This window comes from Colius striatus, chromosome 7 (genome assembly GCF_028858725.1).
Source record: "Colius striatus isolate bColStr4 chromosome 7, bColStr4.1.hap1, whole genome shotgun sequence".
Classification (NCBI taxonomy): Eukaryota; Metazoa; Chordata; class Aves; order Coliiformes; family Coliidae; genus Colius; species Colius striatus.
In genome coordinates this window covers 25,889,455-25,913,767 of record NC_084765.1, presented here as the reverse complement: position 1 = coordinate 25,913,767, position 24,313 = coordinate 25,889,455, and the positions used below count along the sequence as shown (strand labels likewise).

Sequence of the window (24,313 nt, the reverse complement as noted above, 5' to 3'; positions counted from 1 at the left end):
TAGTACAGTTGATAATTTAGGTCCTTTTTACAGTCTGAAAACGAAACAATTTCCTTTTACAACGTTCTTTACCTTCTCCCAGACTATTTCCACACACTGCCATGGAATATGCTCTGGTTTACACCAGAGAACATGTAGTTCCATCCCTTCAGTTCTCGAGTTCCCTGAAGCTTGCTCCATTCAGCCATACATAGGGAGTGGTGCTCTGAACACTCCTCAAGACAAGGCAATGAAACACACAGCACTTGTACAGTGAGCGAACTATCAGCGTACACTTTGTGGGATGTGACAGGAGGGAAAGGTTTTACACAGGGTAGGAGAAGCTGTGAAAGCAGGAAAAGACCTAATGTTCAGATGCAGTTTAGTTTAACTGTAGAATCATTTATACCCCTTTCACGAAGCTTTACTGTGAATACAAATCATGGCAACGAACTCCACGTGACCAACGCTGAAAATGAGTGGCAAAACAGACATGAGAGATGCACATGTTCAAGGGAGTGTGTTTATAAACAACAGTTTACCTGTGTGATATCATCCTGCTGGAAGGCACAGAAATTAAAGTGAAAAAGGCTGTAAGAAGGAGACTAGCAGGAAATGCAACAACAGTAAATATTAGGGATTATCACAAAGAGTAAACATTCTTGAGAAAACAATCAGCTACTACGTGGGAATTCAATATCTTATACCATACTATCGTATCTCCTAATCTCTACTATCCTGCAAAAGTTCATTTTTCCTGCTGTAAAGTATATTTGAAAAATCATTAAGGGTTAGTCTCAAATGGTGAAGGCTGGAAGAGGCTCAGTCAGAGGTAAGAAAGAGACAGCAAGAAAATGCAATCAGTCGACAAAGCTGGACAAAGCAGAGGAACACTGACAAATGCTTTCACAAAGAAACACACATTGGTTTTAGAAGACAGTTACTACACAGGAATCAGTCTCAAAATGTTATTGGCAAGTAGGATAGGCAACAACAAGATCTGCCAAACCAGAAACGAGGGGTGGTGTAACTTGTTTGGTTACAAGTATATACAAGATCAAGTTGAATTCAGTATCATTTAAAAAACTATAGCTCACACTATGGAAGAACTCACAAAGCAGGCAGGCCTCCTGGCCAGGCTTTGGGGATTAACACAATGGCCACTCCAGAAGCAATGAAGAGCAAATGGTCCCACAAAAGGATAAACAGTAAACAGCACCACTGGTAAACACTGTAAATAGTCAACAGTGTTGACAGCTTTGCATAACTTTATAGTTATCGATACGTATTTTGAATATATTTATTAGGCTTAAATAGACATCCCTTGGCTCTGGAAATTCCAAATACTCAACTGTTTCTGTTTGAAGTTTGCCATTCAAACCGTTATACACATGCAGGTTTTCTCTCACACCTGGACTAAAGAGGGCCTTACTTTAGTCTGTGGAACGTGTCTGATACCTAACAGGTGTTATACATAGATCGGTGCATGTGCCAAATAGATGTGCAACACAGTGCACACATCGCACACAGAATTTTGTGTGTTTTAATTGAGCATGCCTAACTTTGACAGTTACTCATCCTGATTTAAACAGTCCTCATCTTTATTTCATACTGAGGACTACCTAATTTGTCACTTGGCTTGCAGTTATAAAGGAAGAATAAGGCATGTTGAGCAGTTGCAGCAAGGTAAACAAGAAAACTGTACAAAGCTATGTTTTTGCACCCACTTCTTGGACCTGAATTCAATACAGAAGCTAGCCATAGCATCCAGAGCAAGTTGTTAGCAAGTAGAGAACCAGAATCACAAGTGTTAGATGCACACCACTTCCAGTGGTAGCAGAAAAGGTTAAAATTTCCTAAAAATACAGTTGTGTTGAACAGTCCATGTGCTGTAGTGCTGAGAACACCACCCAGCCAGTGGTGTAGGGCTGGATGCCAGTGACCTTCTCAACAAACTTAGAACCTGTAGCAAGACACATATGCTGTCACTTCCCAGTGAAGATGACAATGCTTTGCAGAATAACAGAACTCTTCTCTGAGTTTTTATCTCTTCAAGGTGAAATAAACACCATCAGATGGATATGAGTAAGACTGTAAAATTCATTCTTGTTTTTTATAGTCACACCAGATTTCCAGCTCTTCATGTGAAGTTATCTAAAAGCTGGTCACTGAAGTGACCATAATGATTTGAGTTTATTAATGTTCTAAATATTTTGAGTATATTGAAGTAAAAGCTGGCAGAGGAGTCTCAATTAAGGAACTGAGGAAACAACTGACAAGAATTGTAAACACAATTCTCTAATGGAAGTGACCAAAGTGATACAATGTGGTGATTCCTGCTACCTGAGATCTGTGAGACTAAGAACTCTTCATTAATATTTCCAGGTATGGGACATCCCTACTAAATACCAACAAAGACATCCTCTGTTCTACATATCCTGCAGTTGATCAGTACTGACTCCATGCAAACACCAGTGTTGCAATTCACTGCTTAGCAAGTACAACATACTTAAACTAGAACTTGCCACACATCAGTATCTGATTAGCACCCTAAGGGAATCTTCTTATCTACACTACTTCCCCTATCTGCATGTAATTACCTCTGCCTTCCATATCACACTTAATACATTTACTGTGTAACTTTAAATGAGCCCTTTGGAGACTCCAGGGTTTGTCATCCTCACTTCAGCCTCTGTATTTCTAAAAATCTGCTAATTCTTGAGAATGGGAAACAAAAAGTTCTAATTGCACATAATTAAATATTGGCATGTTATTCATAGTTAAAAATCTTTGCACTATATTTGGGTCTATAATTCTATCTTGAATTAACTGTCCTACTCCTGGACAGGTTGCTTTTTTCCAGGGAAATGTAGATCCTGATAGTCTGCAATAACAGAAGGACCATGGCTGACTCTTCTAATTTGTCCCTGATCTTAAAGGGAAATTGCAACACAGATCTCTGTAGTCTCAGAGAGACTGGTCTGTGACACTGCATCTTTCTTGAAGAACTGACCATATTTTAAATGGTCTTAAGCAGTAAATATTTTTATTCTACCAACAAAATGTGAAATGGAAAATGGCACATTTTCTAAAAATGTCAAATGCTTTCCTACACCACGCATTTCTATTTTATTTATATTTACCTTTTACACTTAAGATGTTTCTATGCATGTATGTCATTCATAATACATATTTCTAAACGGACTGTCATCGGAGCTTTACAGTATTCTTTAAGTAAGCTTTATGCCAAAACCTGTAATATTTCACTTCTGATATAATTACTTTAAATAATAAAATGTTATGTAATAACTTAAGATCAATTCTCACTTGACGTGAAGCTTCATCATGAAGGGCTTTTTAAATTACTGTTTCACCAGGATAAGGGGTGAAACAATGCCAGCAAGATCTTATCCTCATACAGATGTGCTTTATTTGAGATGTTTGAGTAGAAATATTAACTACAGCCTATTAAGTTAATGACATGCTGAATTATCATTATGGCTGATGAAAACAGTAATTAAATGTTATAGCTCACATGTGTCATCATTACTTTATTTCCTTTACAAACTAACAGTCTATTTTAGATATCACCTAACATGAAGAACAGTTACTAACAGTGATGGTGATAAAATCATAATACACTGAATAGTATCAGTGCCAGTACTTCTAGGATAAGTACTGTACAAACACATTAGGAGAGGAAGAAGGACCGGAATAGGTGTATGGCAGACTTTAACTGGACCACAGTGAGCATAATTTATTGTATTTCTCTGATTAGCTCAGGCAGACACCTTTTGAAGAAAAGAAGGTGAATTTTTGCAGTAGTCATTCATCAGACAAGATACAAACTGAAATTGCCTTAGGCAACAAATGAAATATCATGGAAGTGACAGCTGTGTTATTAAGAGATGATTCTTCCCATTACAGAACCATGATACAATCTGATTCAAATCACATTTATCTGCTGGAGGGGTGCATACACAGAAAGAACAATTCTAGGAAGCCCTGAAATGGAGTGCAATCTTAAACTGACTAAAGGAGTGAAATATAACAAATGCTATTTCAGTCTTTAACTATGGTATCACTTACTCTTGCAGCTTTAGTACAATTGGTAGATTTCTCTTTTTTCTGAGCAACTGTTTATACTTAACAGGGTGAGAAATGCTGAAGTGAAGTGAAAATTCCAGGGTACTTTCTGTAACATTCAAAGAAGGAACAACCTAGGAAAATGGTTGTGTGTCCTATAAAACAGTACAAAAGTAAAAACTAAAATATAACACAACAAAAACAGTTTGCAATATTTTGCAGTATTTTTTCCTTAACAGATGAAAGCAAGTGTTTGTTTACTGGGATTAATTTTAACAAAAACCCTCCTTCAAATTCACTGGAAAATTCAGTTGGAGCTCATTACCGGACAGCCTGTGTTTATGTTTTCAGGGAATTTTTACTAAAAGATTTGTACATCAGTTTGCTTGCACAAATCGGATGCTCACTGGATGCACAAGTTAGCAAGAAAGCAGATACTCATGACACATTGGTGCAGATGTTTGTGAGACTGTATTTTATACCAGCTCTATTGTAGCTTGGCACCAAAAGCTGAAGCACATAACAACAGCTTCATGACACAAGAAAACTTGCAATTACTTCAAATTTGCAAAAATTCACCATTCTAATGGATTAATTTCTGGAGACAAGAACACTAGCACAGCACATGAATCACAAAACTGATGAGCTAATGATAATCCATCAATGTCTGGGGAGGATGTTCCCTATTGAATAATACTTTTGCTGGCTAGAAATTATATTTGTATGCCTCTTCTTCCTAAAGGAGAACCTATGTACAAAAATCAGAACACCGGTTAAAACCTTTTCATCTGAGGAGTGGAGTCTCTTGCGGCTATCTTAAACTTCCAGCATGGTACAACCCTGCTAAGAGAAGATGCACACCTCAGTGACAAGGAAAAAGACAACTCAACTATTAACAAGCAAGAAAAAGGGAATTAAATGAGATTTCCGGGTGCAGTAGAGGAAAAGGAACTCGCAAGCCATGGGATAATAGACAAAATAGTAAAAGAAAGCTAAATCTTCAGGTCAGAGTTCAGCTGGTCTAAGTCAGCGTAGTCTCAGGGAAGTTACGCTCACTTAGGCCTGGTAGGAATCTGGTTCAGCAACCTGAAGAAAGAAAGGGAAAAACTTAAAGACAAATAAGAAAAGACTGGGATTGTGAAGAAAGAAACATATCATTCCCTTCTGTGGAGAGGGAGGAAAATTCTCATCAGTGGAGCTGGAGAAGTAGAAGAACAGATAACTAAGCAGGAAGACAGCTGGAAGCACAAAGCATAGGAACCAAAAGGAAACAATGTAATGACAGCATCACCAGGTGATAAAGAAAGCATGTTAGGAAAGATATGAAAAATGAAGAGGCAGAGAGAAAAATTATATGCTTTTAAGGTATTTGATCAGAAGCACTTCAATAACATTCTTGGTTCATTGTCATCTATACATTTTTATCCCCTTACACTGCTAAATACCTTAAAACTAAGTGTAGGTTAAGATCCCTAGAACATATATGATTACAATTCTGGTTCGCTGCTACCACTGTTACACTAGACAGACAGATTTTTCCAGATGCAATGAGCACTTTCATCTCCCTGTCACTGCAAGGTGAAAAAAGATCTTAAGTCAATGGGTATACTTGCAGCAAATATCATGGAGGGGGGGGAAATGCATGAAAAGAAAGAGTAATCACAATTTCATAAAAACCCTTTAAAGTTTAAAATACCATGAGTCATCAGATGAAATTATTATTTTTGTCAATTCTCTTTGATATGCAAACCAAAGTTATTAAATAAGCACTGTTTACAAGCATGCACAAGATGAAAACACAGAGTACTATATAAAATAATGCATTCATCTACCTACCATCTGTAGGTGCTATGTAGACACATGTACCTAACTTCTCATAGTCATTACTATGTCAAGTAAACACCAGATCATAGATTGAAGATATTCTTTAAGTAAGTTTGTAACTCAGTGATCGAAACACTTGTCTAGAAAGAACAGCCTTATCTCTGTAATTCATGCACTTAAACTCAAATCAATATCCATGGCAGCTGGTGTATTTTTCTTTATTTACTTTTAACTCAACCAAATGCCTGCGTGCCAGGTTATACAACACCTCTCTGTTGTGCAGATGGCTTGCAGATAACTTGCTGGGCCAGTATTCTAGCGAGGCTAACTTTTAACATACTAGACATTTACAAAGGACTGGTATTAGGCTTATGAACTTGCTCTCTCTTATTAAATAGAGGATAATTTCTGAGATTAGCTAGGAGTAGAGTTGGGGAAATGGTGTATTTGGCCTGCAAAATACAGAGGACTTGAAATTTTTATCTTTTGCTTCCATGTTACATTGAAACCTTGGGAATCACACTACTCATTTGGCATAGGAAAGCTGGCATTGTCCAACCAAAACAACATTGTATCCTGTAATGCAGCTGGCTATGCAGAAAACTAATGAACATTTTCCCCCTTGTTTTCAACACATGTGCTACTCTGAAGCTGAGGGTGTTTTCTTTATGAAAACACTGTTATTGGCACAGCTCCAGTTTTTAACTTACAGTTCTCATATCAGAAAAGCAGTGAAAAACACCTTCTCAAAGTTAAGTAATTACTACTGATAGTGTGGAAACTGCAGATAATAAACATGTAATGACAGAAAATGTAATGTGCATATGTAACTGAACCTTGTTAATAACTTCATTACGTTAAAAAAAAACATACAAAAAATGTTATAAAAAATAATATACTCCAAATTGCACAATCCTGATTACAACTCTCTAATACATAAATGTTTTAAACACAGTAGTTATTGATACTACATGCATCTGTATGCCACATTTATATAGATACATGCAGATGAAAAAAATACACCTGTGTACACACTTGTTATACTAAACAAAGACACACAAATAGGCTTATGTTATAAGCAAAGAGTAGGTACTAATAAGTATACATAGATAAGGACAATACATTGAGTTGGACAATATCCTGTGTTGTCACTGACATATACTCACCATTTGCAGAAGATCAGAAGAAACCATCTGCATGCAACACATCGCTGTTGCCAAAGCACAGACAATGGTGGAGATGATATTGAGAGCGCAGACACTGAACAACAGGTCCTGTGAAAAGATATGCATCAGAATACCATCTCTTATCTTGGGAACACAAAGGATAGGAAATATTTTTAGTGAACTACTACCAGCTGATATGGTCTCAACTGTCTAGAACTCATTAATAATTTGTAATAATTTGTTTAAACCTGTTTGCAAAGGGAACAATTACAGAAACAAGCATCTTCCCTCCTCCACTTCTCACATTACATTTTTTATTAGACGTATCAACAGAAATATTGATATCTCAAGTTTTCAAGATCCCTGGAAAGAAAAATTAGTGCTTTCACAGTGGACTTCAAGCTACAGCTATCACAAGAAAGATACCATGAAACAGATGTATGATTTTTGAAGGTTGCATATAGAGATTTCATTGCTTTCAGTAGTTGTGTCAACATATCCAACAAAATCTCTGGTATGAAACAGAGAATTTTATCCTGTATGAGATACTCTATGCATCTGAAACACTTTCACATATGAAAAAGTGGTGATGGACATTTCACCTTGGGCTGATGAAATATGGCCATATTATATTTAAAAAAGACACCAAATGGATTTTTGTTTAATAAATAGAAGAAACATGAATGAAAATAGAAACATTTCTACAGTAAAGGTATAATAAAAAAAGAGAAAAAAGCATCCATCTTCCATCTCTTCCAATCACTGGATTTTTATTTACTTCCCCAACAGCCACTGAAAAGAAATACTGATTTAGCATGCTGGCAACATTTCAAAATTACTACAAATCTTTCTACAGCAACTGCATAACTGTTGTATTTGTGACAACTACGTGGCTCAGTTAGTATTCAAACATCCAGTAAAAGTATTTGAGAGAAAACATCACAGAGAACAGATAAAAAAACAAAATCAAAACTGTTAATATATCATGAGTAAAACGGGTAACTGTGTAGAGAACATTCTGGAAGATCTAAATTTAAAATGCTATTTCAGTTATGCCAGTGTATAAAATAACTTCCATGCTATAATCAATGCATTGTTTGCTGCATTTTTTCCCCAAAACTACTGAAAAAAATGATCAAAAGGTGCAGATTTACTCCTGCCACTGTAATTTCATGCTTCTCAAGTGACCTTCTTTTAAAAGTGGAAATTCCAGCCATGGGAACCAAGCAGACATTAAATCGGTCAACAAGTTCTAGTCATTTAATAGCTTACACTGAGCCAGATTTGTTCTTGCTGATCTGGTCACCAGTTTTCTGCCATCTTGCCTAACCCCTCAGTCAGGGGAATAATGAATCAACACCAACAGCAAAATACTAGAGGGGCTAGTCTCTAACTCACATACAGAAGGTGATACAGAAGACTCATTCAAATACAAATCATATAGACCCACTCAGAGAATTCAAATGGAGGTAAACAGACAAGTAAATCCCTGGGTATGCAATTAGTTAATGGCAACACAAAAAAAAAAAATGAGGTCATGCATATTTTGCTTTCCATATGTAAACCTAGGCAAAGAAAACCAAGACAAAGCAAAGGTCTAGGGTAGAAATAAGGAACTTCATTCGTTGCTTACTACAGCCATTTAGAAACAATAGACTTGTCTAATCTGAATATATAACAATACTGCTTATGTTAAATTATAAAATCTACACCAAAGTTGTAAATTAGGATCCAAAGTGTCTTTTAAGACTCTGTATAACTTACATGCCTCAGTACAGAATCAACTCTATCTCATGACAGATGATTCTTTGATCTGTTCCTAAAAATCCCACAGTTGCATTCCACTATTCTGATGTTTGTCTTTATCATCAGTGTCCCACTTACAACCAAACCCACAGTCAAAAATCATTGCTCCTTTTCTGCCTTAGCTTTTGAGAACAGTCTACTACATAGCAGAATTTACACCTTTAAATTATATTATTATGCTTCTCTTCCTTTACTGCACAACATATTAACTCCATTTCCTCCAATTCTTGACTGAGACCTTCTGCCCTTGCTAATCTTCATTAATTTCATTTTTTTCACCTCAAGTTGGTCCACATTCTTCCTCAAATGCAGAATCCTAAACAGGGCACAACTGAGGTCTTGCAAGTACTGACTATAGTGTAAAGATCATTTCTTGCATCTTAAAAGCTATGCTCACCCTTAGACATCCTATAGTGATGAATGAGGTTTTTGCAACAGCACATCAGTGATTTATCTTTTGTCCTTCCCCACAGAACTACTACCCTCTTCATCCCGCTCTTAAGTAGGGACAGAAATAACATCAAAAAAACAAAACTATTTTTATTTGAGAAAAAATCCAAAACTCAAACCTCATTCTCAATTACACTTGCCTCACATTAAGAAAAAAGAAAAAGGATTCATTTTTCCCCCCAATTTCTTCCTCCCACACTCCAAAGCATTGAGTAAAACCAAGTCCTGCTCTTCATTTTTAGACAGTTTTTCCTTTTCTACTAATAATTCTAGAAAACCTCTCCAGACAGTGTCAAATCAACTGCTTTAACTCCTATTCATTGTTATTGTGAAACAACAGACAAAGCAAACTGACTCTGCAAGTACTAGAAGCTGCAGCTGCAGTGTCCCAGACTGAGCACTCACAGTGATCATAGAATCATAGAATAGTAGGGTTGGAAGGGACCTTTAGAGATCATCTAGTCCAGCCCCCTGCAGGAGCAGATCAACCTAGAACAGGTCACACAGGAATATGTCCAGTTGGGTTTTAAAAACTTCCAAGGAGACTTCACACCCTCCCTGGGCAGCCAGAGCCAGGACTCCCTCACCCTAACAGTAAAATAGTTTTCCCTTATGTTTAAATGGAACTTTTTGTGTTCCAGATTCTTTCCATTACCTCTTGTCCTGTCACTAGATACAATAGAAAAAAGTGATGTCCCAATCTCCTGACATCCACCGTTTAGATATTTGCAAATATTAATGAGAACCCCCTACAGTCTCCTCTTCTCTAAACAGCCCCAGTTCCTGCAGCCTTTCCTCATAAAGAAGATGTTCCAGTCCTCTGATTATGACTTCTTTGTTGTGATTTGAAATCCCTGTTTTGCCAGTCATGGTTAGGTAGCGTAGGTGCTTATGCAGATTCCAGCTGGAACACTGTTGACAAGTAAGGTGTCCATTAGGAAATATCTGTGAAAAAGCAACAACCACAACAGGGACAATCTTAACTCTCCCCAGCACATGGCCACAGGCAGTTACATTTGTAGAGGTCTAAAAGAGTAGGAAATCTGTATTAAATACAAAAGCAAGGAACTTTAGGGAGAGGTTTTTGATTGGTATCTGCAAGAGCTACACTAAGCCGAAAACATAACACATGAACCTGTAATGGTGTGAAATACAATTGCTCTTCACAAATGACTGAACCAATTTTCTCTAACATTGTGTTTTTCTGGGCATTTTTATCTTTTTTTGACAAAAATCTGATTCTTCGGCATGTTTACATGATAATACTCTGTCAGATATAACATAGATAGATAATAATATGTAGATAGATATGTAGATAGATAATAACTAATCACAGAGGACACAAATCCTTTTAAGAGTGGAATCAGCTGCCAGAATTGCCTGGAAGCAAGCCTAGATCAATTCAGATACATATCCACAAGAGTTAGATGTTCTGTGTGGCCAGTTATTTTCCAAAATGGGTGCCTCTGTAAACTTCAAAAGCTGAATTTGAATTTAATAATGATTTATGAAAAAAGCAAGATTTCATGGGACTTAGGACAGGCTGGATCGATGGGCTAAGGCCAAACGCATGTGGTTCAACAAGGCCAAGGGCTGGGTCCTGCATTTAGGCCACAACAACCCCAGGCATTGCTACAGGCTTGGGGCAGTGACTGGAAGGCTGCCCAGAAGAAAAGGACCTGGGGGTGTTAACTGACAGCCAGCTGAACATGAGACAGTAGTATGCCCAAGAGGCCAAGAGCACCCTGGTTTGTATCAGAAACAGTGTGACCACCAGGGCTGAGGAAGTGATTGGCCTCCTATACTTAGCACTGGTGAGGCCACACCTCCAATACTGTGTTCAGTTCTGGGCCTCTCACTACCAGAAGGACATTTTGGTGATAGAGCATGTCCAGAGACAGGCAATGAAGCTGGTGAAGCGTCTGGAGAGTAAGTCTTATAAGGAGCGCTGGAGGGAGCTGACGGTATTTAGACTAGAGAAGAGGCTGAGAGGAGATATGATCACTCTCTACAACTCCCTGAAGGGGAGTTGTAGTAAGGTGGGGTTTGGTCTCTTCTCTGCAGTAACAAGTGATAGGACACCAGGAAATGGGCTTGAGTTGCACCAGGGGAGGTTTAGCTTGGATATTAGGAAGAATTTTTTCACCAAGAGGGTTGTTAAGCATTGGAAGTGGCTGCCTAGGGACGTAGTGGAGTCACCATCCCTGGAGATATTCAGAAGACACATAGATGAGGTGCTGAGGGATATGGCTTATTTTAGTGATGGACCTGGTTGTGTTAAGTTAGTGGTTGGACTTGGTGATCTCCAAGGTCTTTTCCAATCGTAATGATTCTGCAATTCTTTGAAAAAAACCCCTTTCCTTTATTTCTATTGGGAGTTCACCCCATCTTCAACGGGGACTGCATTCTCCCAGAAACCCCCCCATACTTGCTATACTTGCTGCTCTGCTATAGTCTCAGCCACTTATGGTCCTGTCAATTCTTGGAATAAGCATATTCTTACATCCCTGAGAGTTCAAAACAGACTCAGAAGGAAGCAATGCTTGTTGCACACAATTTGTTGTCTTGTAACACATCTCAGCTGAAGATCTTAAAAATGAAAGCAAAGTGTAAAAACCAAATGAATATAATTCTTCAGCTGTACCAACCTCTTAACCCACCAAAATGCTGAAAGCTGTATGAAATGAATTACATTAAAATCTGTCTGTGTGTGTGACAGAGGATGCAGACGTGGGATTTAGCCCTTTGTGGTACAGCCATCCCATATCAACAACTCTTAATGTCATAAACAGCATTGTTTTCAGATATATTGAGCCCTAGGAACACAACTGGCAGCAAACTCGACAGAAGAAAGCAACTTTTATGAAACTGATTCTGCTAAGCCAAAATTATAAGTGGTGTCAGGTATGGCTTTCTTCTCACATAAATTAACAAACTGAGAAGCAGAGACTTCCAGGAAAAAGAGTTGTGTTGTCTAGGTTAAATGATGTGTGTGTTGACTGGCTTTTTGTCTTCTATTACTAAGACTCTTAGGAAACATTCTGTAAACAAAGAGAATAGGCTGAATAGGCTTTAACTACAGAAGAGTGAGAAAGGTTTGGAGAAATGAAGGTCATAAATGAAAGAAGAAATATAATAAATAATTTGGAAAAAAGTAGCACAAAGTGCTGTCTCAAACAGGGTAGAAATTGTTTGTACCATTTCTGAGATTAAATACAATTTACCTACAGCATTCCATGAAATATTAGTGACAGAACTCGACACTAACAGAGACAAAACCCACTGCATGAGCTTGATAAGCCTAAAAAGGCAGCTAAATGAACCTACTTCTGTCCTATTGAGGGGCTGTACACTAATTTGGTAGATGGTCAAAAGCTAGTTTTATGTGTGTGTGCTCTCTTTGTTTGCTGTGCTTTCTGCAGCATAATAGTGGAAAACTATCTGGTGAAAATCAAATACTGATAGTAACATACTGTGAGTACAGAATAATAAACCATCTCAGTTTCATTTTACGTAACAAAAAGAAGTAAATCTTTCAAGCCCTGGCTCAAAATGAAACTGAACATTTCCCCAGTCTGAAAGTAGTAAGGTCTATAACAGAGCCAGTAGAAATTTTTCAGCAAAAGCTGCCATTTTGACACAACACATATATTTAATTTCAGTTCAAATTTCAAGAAAAAAACAAAGTTGGAGTTCCGTTGTGGTTTAACCTGGCAGGCAACTAAATATCACACAGTCATTCACTCAATTCCCCCTTCTGGGATGGGGAAAAGAATGGGGAAAAAAAGTAAAACCCATGGATTGAAATAAAGACAGAGAAAAATTATAATAATGATAAAAGAATATACAAGTGATGCAATATGCTCACCACCCACTGACTGATGCCCAGCCAGGCCCTGAGTAGCAGGCTCCAGTTTTACTGTTCTGCATGACCTCACACCTTGTGCAATATCCCTTGGGCTGTTGGGTCATCTGTCCCATGAACTTCTCCAGCGTGGGTCCTTCCCATGGGCTGCAGCTCCTCACGAACTGCTCCAGCATGGGGCCTGTCACGGAGGCAGCTCCTCACATCCTGCCCCAATGTGGGTCATCCGCTGGGAGAACAGTCCTTCAGGTACCAACTGCTCCAGCCTGAGTCCCTCACAGGATCACAAGTCCTGACAGCAAACCTGCTCTGGCATGGGCTCCTCTCTCCTCATGAGCTCCCAGGTCCTGCCAGGAACTTGCTCCAGGGTGAGCTTCCCACAGAGTCACAGCCTTCTTCAGGCATCCACCCACTCCAGTGTGAGGTCCTCCATGGGCTGCGAGTGGATCTCTGCTCCTTGATGGCCTCCCTCCATGGACGGCATGGGCACAGCTGCTTCACCATGGGCTGCACCACAGGTCACAGGGGAGTGAGTCCTTCAATGCCTAAGCATCCTCCTCCTCCTCCTTCTCCACTGACTTTGGTGTCTGCAGAGATGTTTTCACATTCTCACTCCCTGTTGCTGCCGCCATTTAGCAACTGCACAGCAACTTCTTCCCCTTCTCAGTCACTAGTTACCTCAGTTACTAATTGGCCAGGCCGGGGTCAGCTGCAGGGTCCATCTTGGAATTGACTGGCATTAGCCCTATCAGCTAGAGGGGAAGCTTCTGGCAGCTCTTTGTTTAAAGAAGCCACCCATGTACACTGTCCCCCGCCACCAAAAACCTGGCCCAGGCAAAACCACTACAAAAGGTTAAAAAAGCTCTGAGAACAGGTTGTGTAAACTGCAATTTAAAAATACAGAAGTTCTGTCTGGAAGTCCTGAACGTCTAAGCAGACCAAAGTCATGGTTTGCATTGCCGTGCTCTATGAAGCACTGACAACAGTTGGCCAATTCCAATCATGTAGTAACAGCCTCCAGCAAAATGACAGCTTAATATTTTGTAGTGCCATTCTTTTAGAGTTCTTAATCACAGCCCTGTAAAGGGCTCTTCAATGCCTTTTTTTGTCATTCTACCTGCCACTGGATTATTCAAAATCTGTTTACTTCCCTTTAATGGAATTGCTTTTAGATTTCAGTTGATTAATGTAAGATGACCAAACTGTAGTCTTTGCAAGTAAGTATAATTTACAGACTACTTTACTGACTACATGATTGTGAAGTTGCTAATAATATTATCTGAATAATGTGTTTCAGTATTTCTTTTTTACACTTTAGTTTCTATCAGCTGTAGCAGCTCCTGGCTGTGTTAGGGAAGGGACAGAAAGCAACAGCCTCCCTCTGACAAGCCTTCCTCCAGAAAGGATCTAAGTTTGACAAAGCATAAGAAGATTCTTTAATTAAAGCTCCTCTCCCACAGAAAACATACCTAGATATCTTGCTTATTTCATAGGCTTCTACATAGAAAACTTGTTGGGAAAAGAGGGTACCTGCCGCCATTCTCTTAAAAACTCCAGTTATATTCCCAAATATTCAAGGATCTTCATCATTCCTATGCCAGTGAGCTGAGACAACATGAAAGATAGTTATGAAACCTCATTGCCTTAGGTTGCTGAGGCTTTCCCTTCCTTGTAACCACATTCAAACTGTTCCACATCTTCATCTCTTTCAGTCCCATTCAATCAGCAGTTTCCTAGTGACTGCTGAGATAAGTAAATGGTAGGGATTTTTTTGTGGTTGGCGAGTGCCTGAAGGCAAGCAAAGAGACACTGGTGAAAGAGACTCTCAAATTTTATCAAAATGGAGATTATCAGCACCCAGTATTTAAGACTAATTATAAAAGATTAAATAAAAGTAAACCACACTCAATAATGCTACACATCATCCTTTTCTTTTTTGTTGCAGTCTTAGGAAGACACAACATTTTCAAGTGCACCACTTTCATGAAAAGTGACTACATAAAAATGCACATTGTCTAAATCTAAGACTATGCCCGAAAGCCTAGGGAATGTATTAAAGCAGGAGCTGTATTACAAAACCTGAGTATTTTTTTTAAAATCTGAATATTTAATTGAAGTTTTTCTTTACATTTTCTATTCCAAAACCATCATTTTAGTATATAATTCAGTGAGAACATCATATAAAAAAGCCTATACAGTAATAATAGTAAAAAAGCAATATGTCCTAAAAACTAATTTTCTGTGTTTTCCACCTAACTGCTGGGTGATAAGACAGTCAGATGGTATAAAACTGTCATAAGGAAAAAAAATGGTATTTGATTTATCACTTCTATAACTCAACTGTAGGAACAATCACTTAACAAAGTAATTTAGAACAGCTGTTAACACGTGCAGTTACCTGACAAAAGCAAAGAAGATCTCTGGAATGAGACAGAATAAAATCAAACAGTGACAATGGCATTAGTGTCCCATTAGTGACAAGAGAGGTGGCAGAACTGGGTCCTTTTTAACTAAGGAACACTCACTGCAAGTTTACTCCCACTTTTGAAATTTTGTCCTTCAAAACAGAATTTGTACCTCCTATCACAGCAAATGTAAAGCAAAATCATAATACAACCAATTTGCTCTGATGGTGAGCCATAACCATAGAGTTCCTTCATCTTAGAAAACAAAGTTATAACTGAATTGCTCTCTGCTATCAGTTGCTTTCCAGACCAGCTGTAGAAGTGCCATGTCAGTCAACCAGAACTAAATATTGCTGTAATACATGCAATAATGCAACCAAGCACTAAGGTGAATTTCTAAACAATTTTGTTTCCATAAACACACTATCTCCAAACTCTATGAAAACGAAGGAACATACATTAACCTTTGGAATGAGAGTATTTTTTCTCATGCATACACACTTTATTCAACAAATACATAAAGCACCAAGTCAAAAACCAGAAAGTTTCTCTTTCAATATGTACCCACTTTCCACCAACTCCTATTTCCTGAGGGTTTAAAATGAAGACAAGTTATAATGAGCACACAAAAGGACTTTAGCATAAGCCAAATAAAATTACATGCTTCAAGATAATTGTTAGTTTTGAAAAAACACATATGGCCTTCCTTAATCCATCTTCTTTTATCAAACTACAGCAGGAGCTCCCTAATTCCTTTTACATACATACTAAATACAGATTAAAATTCAAGTAAGCCAAAATGAAACAAGAAATTCACAACTCAAATGAAGATTTCAGTAAATATTTAATTGCTCCCTTGCCTCTTCATATCATAGCAATGAACTGTATTGTCAATTAAGCTACATGCATGATCATCAACCCAAGAAATTTAACTTTCCATACAGACATACACCACACAGATGAAGCTCTACTACCACAAAATAGTCATCCTTTCTGAAAAAAATTAAATTATCCAGCTGTGCTGCTTACACAGAATTGAGAAACTGTAAACCTACTTTATTCTAGAAGGAAACAAAGTACAGATCAATGCTTTTTGACCCCATCTATTTCTCTGTCTATACACTTATTTTAAAAGTTTAAAAACATACCACGTTTTGGTGAAATGTATCACTTACGTCCACATTACCTAAAAAATAAGTTACATAACACACATCCAATACTTTAGAATTCTAACTTGCGCAATAGTATTGAACTGGCAACTCTCTTTATAACACACACATTTTGCTGGCTCAATAGATTGTTTTCCTGTGGAAATAAAAGGCTCATAGTCTTTGAGGCTCTTAGGTCTTTTACACTTTTGAGAGTTTAGTCAATATACAATAAAAGGAGTAAAATGAGCTTGCTGATGTGTAAAAAGAACACTCTGTAATCAGTAGCCCTGAATACATGGATCTAAATATCCATACTGATCAAGGGCTAAAACCATCTTCACTTCTGCAATTCTGTGAAGCCAATTTCTTTTCACCTTGATTGACTTCAATTATGATGCTTCATTTCTTATACTACTGTAACCTGAAAAGAGATAATGAGCAATAAAGTTTTTTCACCCATGAAATTAGTGTCTGTGTACCTCTCATTTGTGAATTCAAGGACAATTCTTTTAACTCAAATTAAAACTCCAGTTCTTCTAACTGGGTATGACTGAAAAACACTAGAAAAAAATCGCTGCTCTAATACTAGGAAGACGGCTTACAAAGAATCAATTCTGAACCACATGGGTCTCAAGTGCATATTGAACTATAAATGGAGAAACAGCTAATGCTTCATAAAATAGATTTAAGGCAAGAAATTACAGTATAGTACATATTTTATATGGGTCTAAAATATTTACTATATTTTAAAGGAAGCAGTGCATAGCTGCTACTTAAAATCAAGGTTGTCTACTCTTGGATGCAAGTTTAGACACCTCTCATCAACTTAGGTGTCTACATTAAACTTAGTACTGGAGATATGTTCAAGACTTCTGAAAGACTAAGGCTCCATAAAATAACTGGTAATGTATGTAATAGATTCCAGTCATTCATAGGCAGCTTTTCAGTCATGACAGTTCACAACCATATTCATCCATTCCCTAAGCTAGGAACAGAAACATTCATGAGGAAAGAAAAGTATGAGCAGACTATGTATGTTATACATCTGTTACTCAGTTGTGGCTCAACTACTCTGACTACAAAGCCCACACTGAATTGCTTTATTTTTGATGGTATCTAGTACAATAAATAGACTCTGAGCATAGGAAATATTTTCAGTTACTCAAGGGACAGAGAACATGAGACAACTGCAGAACTTAAAAATCTGATAGGAGGTAACTTATTTTACATTGAGCTTCATCCAATCTTAAACAGATTATTAAGTCTTTTAGGTAAGTAATTTGTCAAAATTAAGTATTATGCATTTGGTCATATAGCAAATGGTAGGTAAGTCTGTTCTCACAACTCTAAAAATATGTTAGGAATCATCCTCTGTTTTGCAAGTGAAAACATGTTCCTCTGAATGGAAAAGGATTAAACATATGGGTAGGCTTGCTAGTCAGGAAACTAGTAAATTTGGATTCAAAGGACAGGAAAGGAAAGATTCACACAGAATACTGCAAGAACTCTGAGTTACATAAATCTCTAATAATGATGCCTAGCTTACAAATCAATACATGGAATCAGTAACCTAGAAAATACATTTGTTATTTATATTGTACTTTAATTTTAACAGCTCCAAACCAAACTCTTATGCTAAAAATAGAGGAGGTAATCAGCTTTTCCTCTAGACTGTATAGACACAAAACCATTCTACAGAAGCACCTGAAGTAAAGTAGAAAGCGATTATTTAAATAGCGAATACATAAATTACCATGCATGACTGCAGGTGTTCTGGCCTGTGAAAGCTGTTAAAGTAATTAAAAATACCATACTGGATCATCACTAAACCAAAGTAGCATAACATTCTCCTCTCACATGCAAATATTAAACAGTAATAACACATTAGAAAATAATTCTACTTTCTAAAGACCTAACCCCATCCTCTCAAAACATAGTCTCAAGAAGACAAGCTTTGTAGCATACATGTCTTTAATAAATTCAACATATTCTGAGTTTAGAAAGATGGAATAATAGTCACAGATGAAAGCTGTCAGGAAAACTCAGTCCTTGTACTTCAATTAACAATTCCCAAAATTTCATCTATAAACCAACACAATCAGTTCAGATCACTATGTCTGCACTTTATGCTCAGAGGTGACACTCTTTAAAAAATGGATCTCTCATTCATACTGGTCTTACCTTGGAAAAGATGTAGGATGTTACCTGATCTACTATGTAATCCAGAGAAGTATGATTTTATAACTAGGTCTCTGAGTGTTTGTTTACATAAATATGTGTATGTATAAAAAAGACATACTGTTCTACATTTTTTTCTGTTTCTCTTTGAGTAAAAGCCAGCATGCACAGAAATACCAGATGACTGAGAGACAGTCAAGAAACTAATACACTGCTGCTAACACCTTGGCTAAATTGGCTGGTTTATGTCATAAACTGTTTTAAAATCATCATCAATTTTTAAAACTCCAAGAACTTCTCCAGTGGAGCTTTAACACTTAATTCAAGCCTACACATAACAGGTTTGTGCTCCCATTCTGTATCACAGTTCCTTTAGTAGTCTACAAACCCTGGAATTTTTGGCCATAAACTTCTACTTCATGCATTAGAACTGCTCCTCTCTTGTTTGGATAGAATGTGAGAGCAAAATAAGCTGAACTGAAGCCTTTCTCAGAAAGTGAAAAAATATTCAACTGCCTCCAAGCACAAGATAATGTTACAGAGCGTTATTTCCACAAGATCTATTGGTTCTGGCAAACAATTTCTCAAGTGACTGATTTTCAGATGTGTAAATAATGAGCCCTCTCAGTTTTACACCAGAGATTTCTTATGTTTGACTTTTTAAAATTAAAAAATACAAAGTTCTGTAAGATTCCATTAATTGTAAGGTAAGGCAGTGCATAGATCAAGAAAATAAAACATTCTGCCACAGCTTCATGTTTCAGCTCATATTTTTCTTTTCAGAATTTTATTGTAAGTAAAAGTGTTATATTTTTACTGTAAGAATAATGTTATCTTTTCCTCTTCAATTAAGTTCATAAGACAAAAGTCAGTCTATATGAGATGTAAGTAGTAGAGGACAAATTATTTCTAATATTTTGTCACCTTAAAATTAATTTTTGAAGAATCATTAAATATTAAAAGGAATATCCTGAGGCACATTGCCTTGCATAACAGTATTCCCTCCTACATTTGTAAAAGTATCATATATCTTTGATTATAAAAACAAAATCTCTTTTAACCAGAGTCTGTCTGGATCCATTCACATACATGAAAGTAGACCTAAGACACAATTGGTAACAATGAATAGTGAGATACACACATTAGCCTTGCAAACCTGTTTCATCGAAGTATTCATTACATGATTTACTGACACTGTTCGTATGGGATATGAAGTTCAGCATACAAGGTGACTAGCACCAAGCCTAGTTTCACACCATCTGAATTGAATCTAAGAATGAACTTCACTGTTGAAAGAGAGGACCGAGAAGGAACAGGCAAGTAAGTGCTTGCTCCTTTTTCATCTTGGCTATAGCATTCCACTGCACTCTGCCTAGCAGGGGAAGACCTGGAATTTCAGTAATCCCAAAGGTGGATCTGTGTGACAGAAGGAAGCATAGATCTCAGTGCTGGACTATCTTGACTAAAAGCTCAGCACAGATACTGTAGGGTTTTGGACCAGATCACTTCATGGAACAGATTCATTTTGTGGTGACATGACTGCTAAATCCAAACAAAAAATTCAGTGGCAGGAAACAGATACAAAAGTGCCCCTTTTGATGGTAGCTCTGTGGAAAAGCGGTAAGTTGATGTCAGTGAAACTGCACCCTAAGTCCATCACATCTGCAGTCATCATCTCATTTCTGTCCATCAGTTTCTTAATAAACCTTTCTAATTCTTTTTTACTCATTTCGCAAAGAGATTTTGCATTTGCTTTTACCTTCATTTGGCTTGAATTAAATCAGGTGACTTTCTAATGTATGATAGTATTGTTCTAGAAGTGCAGTTATTGTTAAAATCAAGGTATTGAAACATCAAAATTCTTTAGCAGCATTTAACTGTAACATATAACTTTGTGCTGAAATTTCAATATTCAAATAATCACAGCAACTACATATTCAGTAATATTCATATGTACAGATTACATATTCACTCAGCTTTTGCAATCAATACTCATATCTATGTGCGTATATATGTGTGATCATACTGCAACAGTAACTCTTGCATCCTCATTAAAATGTTCAGGTAGTTCATTCAGGGTTTGAAAGTAAGAAACAGACATTCATTTACACAAGAGCATAAAGAGATGATTCAGAGAAGAGACAACAAAACCAAAAATATTGTTGAATCTTTTTCAAAACAATTATAAAAAGCTCCACTCAATATCATGCAAACACAATCTTGGCATAATTTGGCATATACAAGACTGGGAGCCACTGTTATTTTTCCTTGTCCTGCTTGACTAACTGGAAACAAGATCAGACAGGTGATAACTATACAGTTGTTCTGTTCCACAGTGCAGCTCCCATAGCTGCTACCACCAAAAAAATGCAGATGACTTACTGGAAATAGGATTTTTACCTCACCCTCAGTAAAGAGGAGTGTCAAACCTACAGAATGTTATACATAAAGGTGGATAATTTTAACTCTGGTGCGCTACATTTTCCTTCCCTCGGGCTCCCCAAAAACAATGAGCACAGTTGAACTTTTGGTACTAGAACATCTGCTCTCTTAAAAACACATTGTAGGTGCTAATTGCAATTAAAGAAAGTGAGCCATATCACTGTCAGTTGTTTACCTAATGAGCTGTAGCATTTTTTTTCTTATGGGCTGAGTATGATGCTGTTCTTAAATTTACAGCCAGGAATACAGAGCTCTCACAGACAAATAGAAAGCAAATGTAGAACTGAAATGGAAAAGTTATTTTCTCATTGACCTTTCTCAAGTGAAATTCTCTAAACATAACTAAAGTTGCACTCATATTGTACTCACAGGAACTGTGGTATTTAAATCAGTCCTCTGGTAGTGCAAGCTGATACATCATCAATTCCTTTTATAAATGATTGAGTTATATTTTAAAAGAAATCATATATTGTGTTTCTATCCTGACTGTTGTACCAGTTAGAAACCTTACTGTGATTTCCAGCATATGTCACTTCTACTCACTTCATATGCTGAGCATATCCTCAAAGATAAACAGTTCTTTTCTCTCTTATTAAAGTTTACTCTACTGACATATTTACAGCAAGCAACCATATGCTCCCTCCATCTCTATTTTCACAGGATCAGCAGGTCAGCTTTTTCTGTATGACAGGTTTGTGTTTTTGCATCTGTCATACTTTGACGTACGTGAGAAATTATTTTCCTCTATAGAATTATGTATTACCTTCTCAAAACACATTTCACTGAAACTTCACCACTGAACAGAGTCCTATATTTAGCATTCTGATTAGCAGTTATTTATTATTTTTTGACCAGAAATGTGAAGTTATGATTCTTTTCCATTTACTAAATTCCTGCTAAACATGGGATTTTTGCTCACATAGTCTTATCATCCTGACTAAAACCTGATTGTTTTAATTTGTACCTGATCTGTATTACTTAGTAGTAGGTTTTTGTTTCTTCTTTTTCTTAATAAAGATGAACCTTTACATAGTTGTTATATACCTTTTGCATTACTTCCACCTGTTCTGAACTTTAAAATATAGCTTCAAATATCAATATAACTTAGCAATTTCAAGCTTCACACTATAGTCTAAATCCTTAAGATCCTTATCACATTGAATTTCGTTACCTCATTATATTCTACTAAGTTTGTTAAAATATGAAATTGAAAGCCACAATGCAGACATAGCTCTGTTGATCACTAAGTTAAACCTAACATGAATCAATAACTGTCTCTCAGGTAAGGATTCTTCTCTCTGACCAGTTCTTTCATGGATTCCTTATTGTTTTCCGAACTAATGTAACAACACTTCTTGCTAGTTTGGTGACACTGAGGCAATGATGTGGGCAATTACACTGGGATCTAACTCACTCATAAAATATTCTTAATATTTGATCTCCATTATTTATCTGGGCAGCTGTACCACAGAATGCTACAAGATTTAAACTTCTCACAATACTACAGAGCAGGATATAAGCATGTTTTCAGCATTATCCCGAAAGAACACTTACTATCCCAAAGTAACCATCTGAAATATTGATAATATTTTGTGTTAGCAGTACCTCACAAAATACTTCATCACATTAATGATCACCTTTGATTCTTGCTTTCTTGAATAACAACAACATGAAAGATACTTGTTCTTATAACTTCTAGCATCAGTCATTAAAAAAACATAACTTGTTTCTTGAATAACCTCTAACAGAATGGTTACCTATACAAACTCAGATATTGAATGTGTAACATAAAACCATTTTCATGTACAGAAGCATTAAATTCTATTGGATAAAGATTTTTTTTTTGCAGGTAAGAATATATAAACACACAGAATATCCGTTATTCCTCCTTTCATCAGTCACTTGTGTCTTGCAAAGTAGTCACTAGTTACAACTGAAATAAACTGTTAATTCTTCTCATAACTCACCTTTAGAGTCAGCCTCACAACATTGCATTCCTGCAGAGGGTTCAGTTTCAGTGTTTCTCCCAAGTTACTGCAGCCTGATGTTTGATGCTGCATTTCACAGCAAACACAGACACCATCACTGTCAAATTTAATCTGTGAAAAAGGTCAGAGAAAGTACAAATCAATAGAATTACACTTCCCAAAACTTCTGTCTACACTGATTGTGACAGTAATGATCACCAAATGCAAAATTAAAATTTCTATGCAGAATCCCTTGAAGCAGAATGTCTTCCATTGGCTAATACAAGCTATAAAACCAGATAAAATATAGAAAGAGGACAAAACCAGGGAAGAGTGGTTACCTTTTATATCTCTTTTAAAAAAAAAAAAAATGCTTTCAGAAATCATGACATATACTTGAAAAAAGAGAACATAGCATGAAGAAAAAGTGGAGGAAGTAAGAGGTACGTGTCATCTCACATATATTTTGGAAAAGGTTTGTCCTCTATTTTCCTATGTTTTGTTTGTCTTAAATACAATAACCATTCAATGTTTTCACAATTTAAAAAGCATAATCCATTCTATTCTTCGAAGACTTGTATTAAAGCATATCTTGCCAATACTGAACTCTAATCGTTCTCAAAAATTAAATGAAAGATATCTGAGTGGTTCTAAAATAACCTGACACAGCTCAATGAAAATATTATACCAATTCTGACTCCCTCATTTAAATAAAAAATAATTTTAAAAAGCCTCCAAAGCAAAAAGGCAAAATCCAACCAACCAAACCCATAGCAATGTTTATTTTTCTGCTTCTTTCCAAAAAAGACTTTTTAAGCCAAAATTTCACTCCAAACAGGTTTTCACCTAGTCTATTAATACAAACTGTCCTTGAATTTCTCAATTGTGTATTTATATGCTTTCTCCATTCCTCTTTTTGCAGGTTCTTTAAAGGGCTAACAGTGACATACAATACCTTACTTCTCCAGGTCATGAGCTGCAATTCAATCCAGGT

General features: G+C 36.8%; 1 protein-coding gene across 3 annotated transcripts in view; it reads right to left on the bottom strand.

Moving 5' to 3' along the window:
* Positions 1 to 24,313, bottom strand: part of ENTREP2 (endosomal transmembrane epsin interactor 2) — a 155,565-nt gene that overhangs the window by 32,305 nt on the left and 98,947 nt on the right. For all 3 annotated transcript variants that reach the window (XM_062000044.1, XM_062000043.1, XM_062000042.1), the window contains exons 4-5: positions 23,320 to 23,451; positions 7,056 to 7,163 (exon numbers count right to left, since the gene is read on the bottom strand). In XM_062000044.1, the coding sequence (XP_061856028.1) occupies positions 7,056 to 7,163; positions 23,320 to 23,451 (240 nt within the window). The remainder of the gene's footprint in view (positions 1 to 7,055; positions 7,164 to 23,319; positions 23,452 to 24,313) is intronic.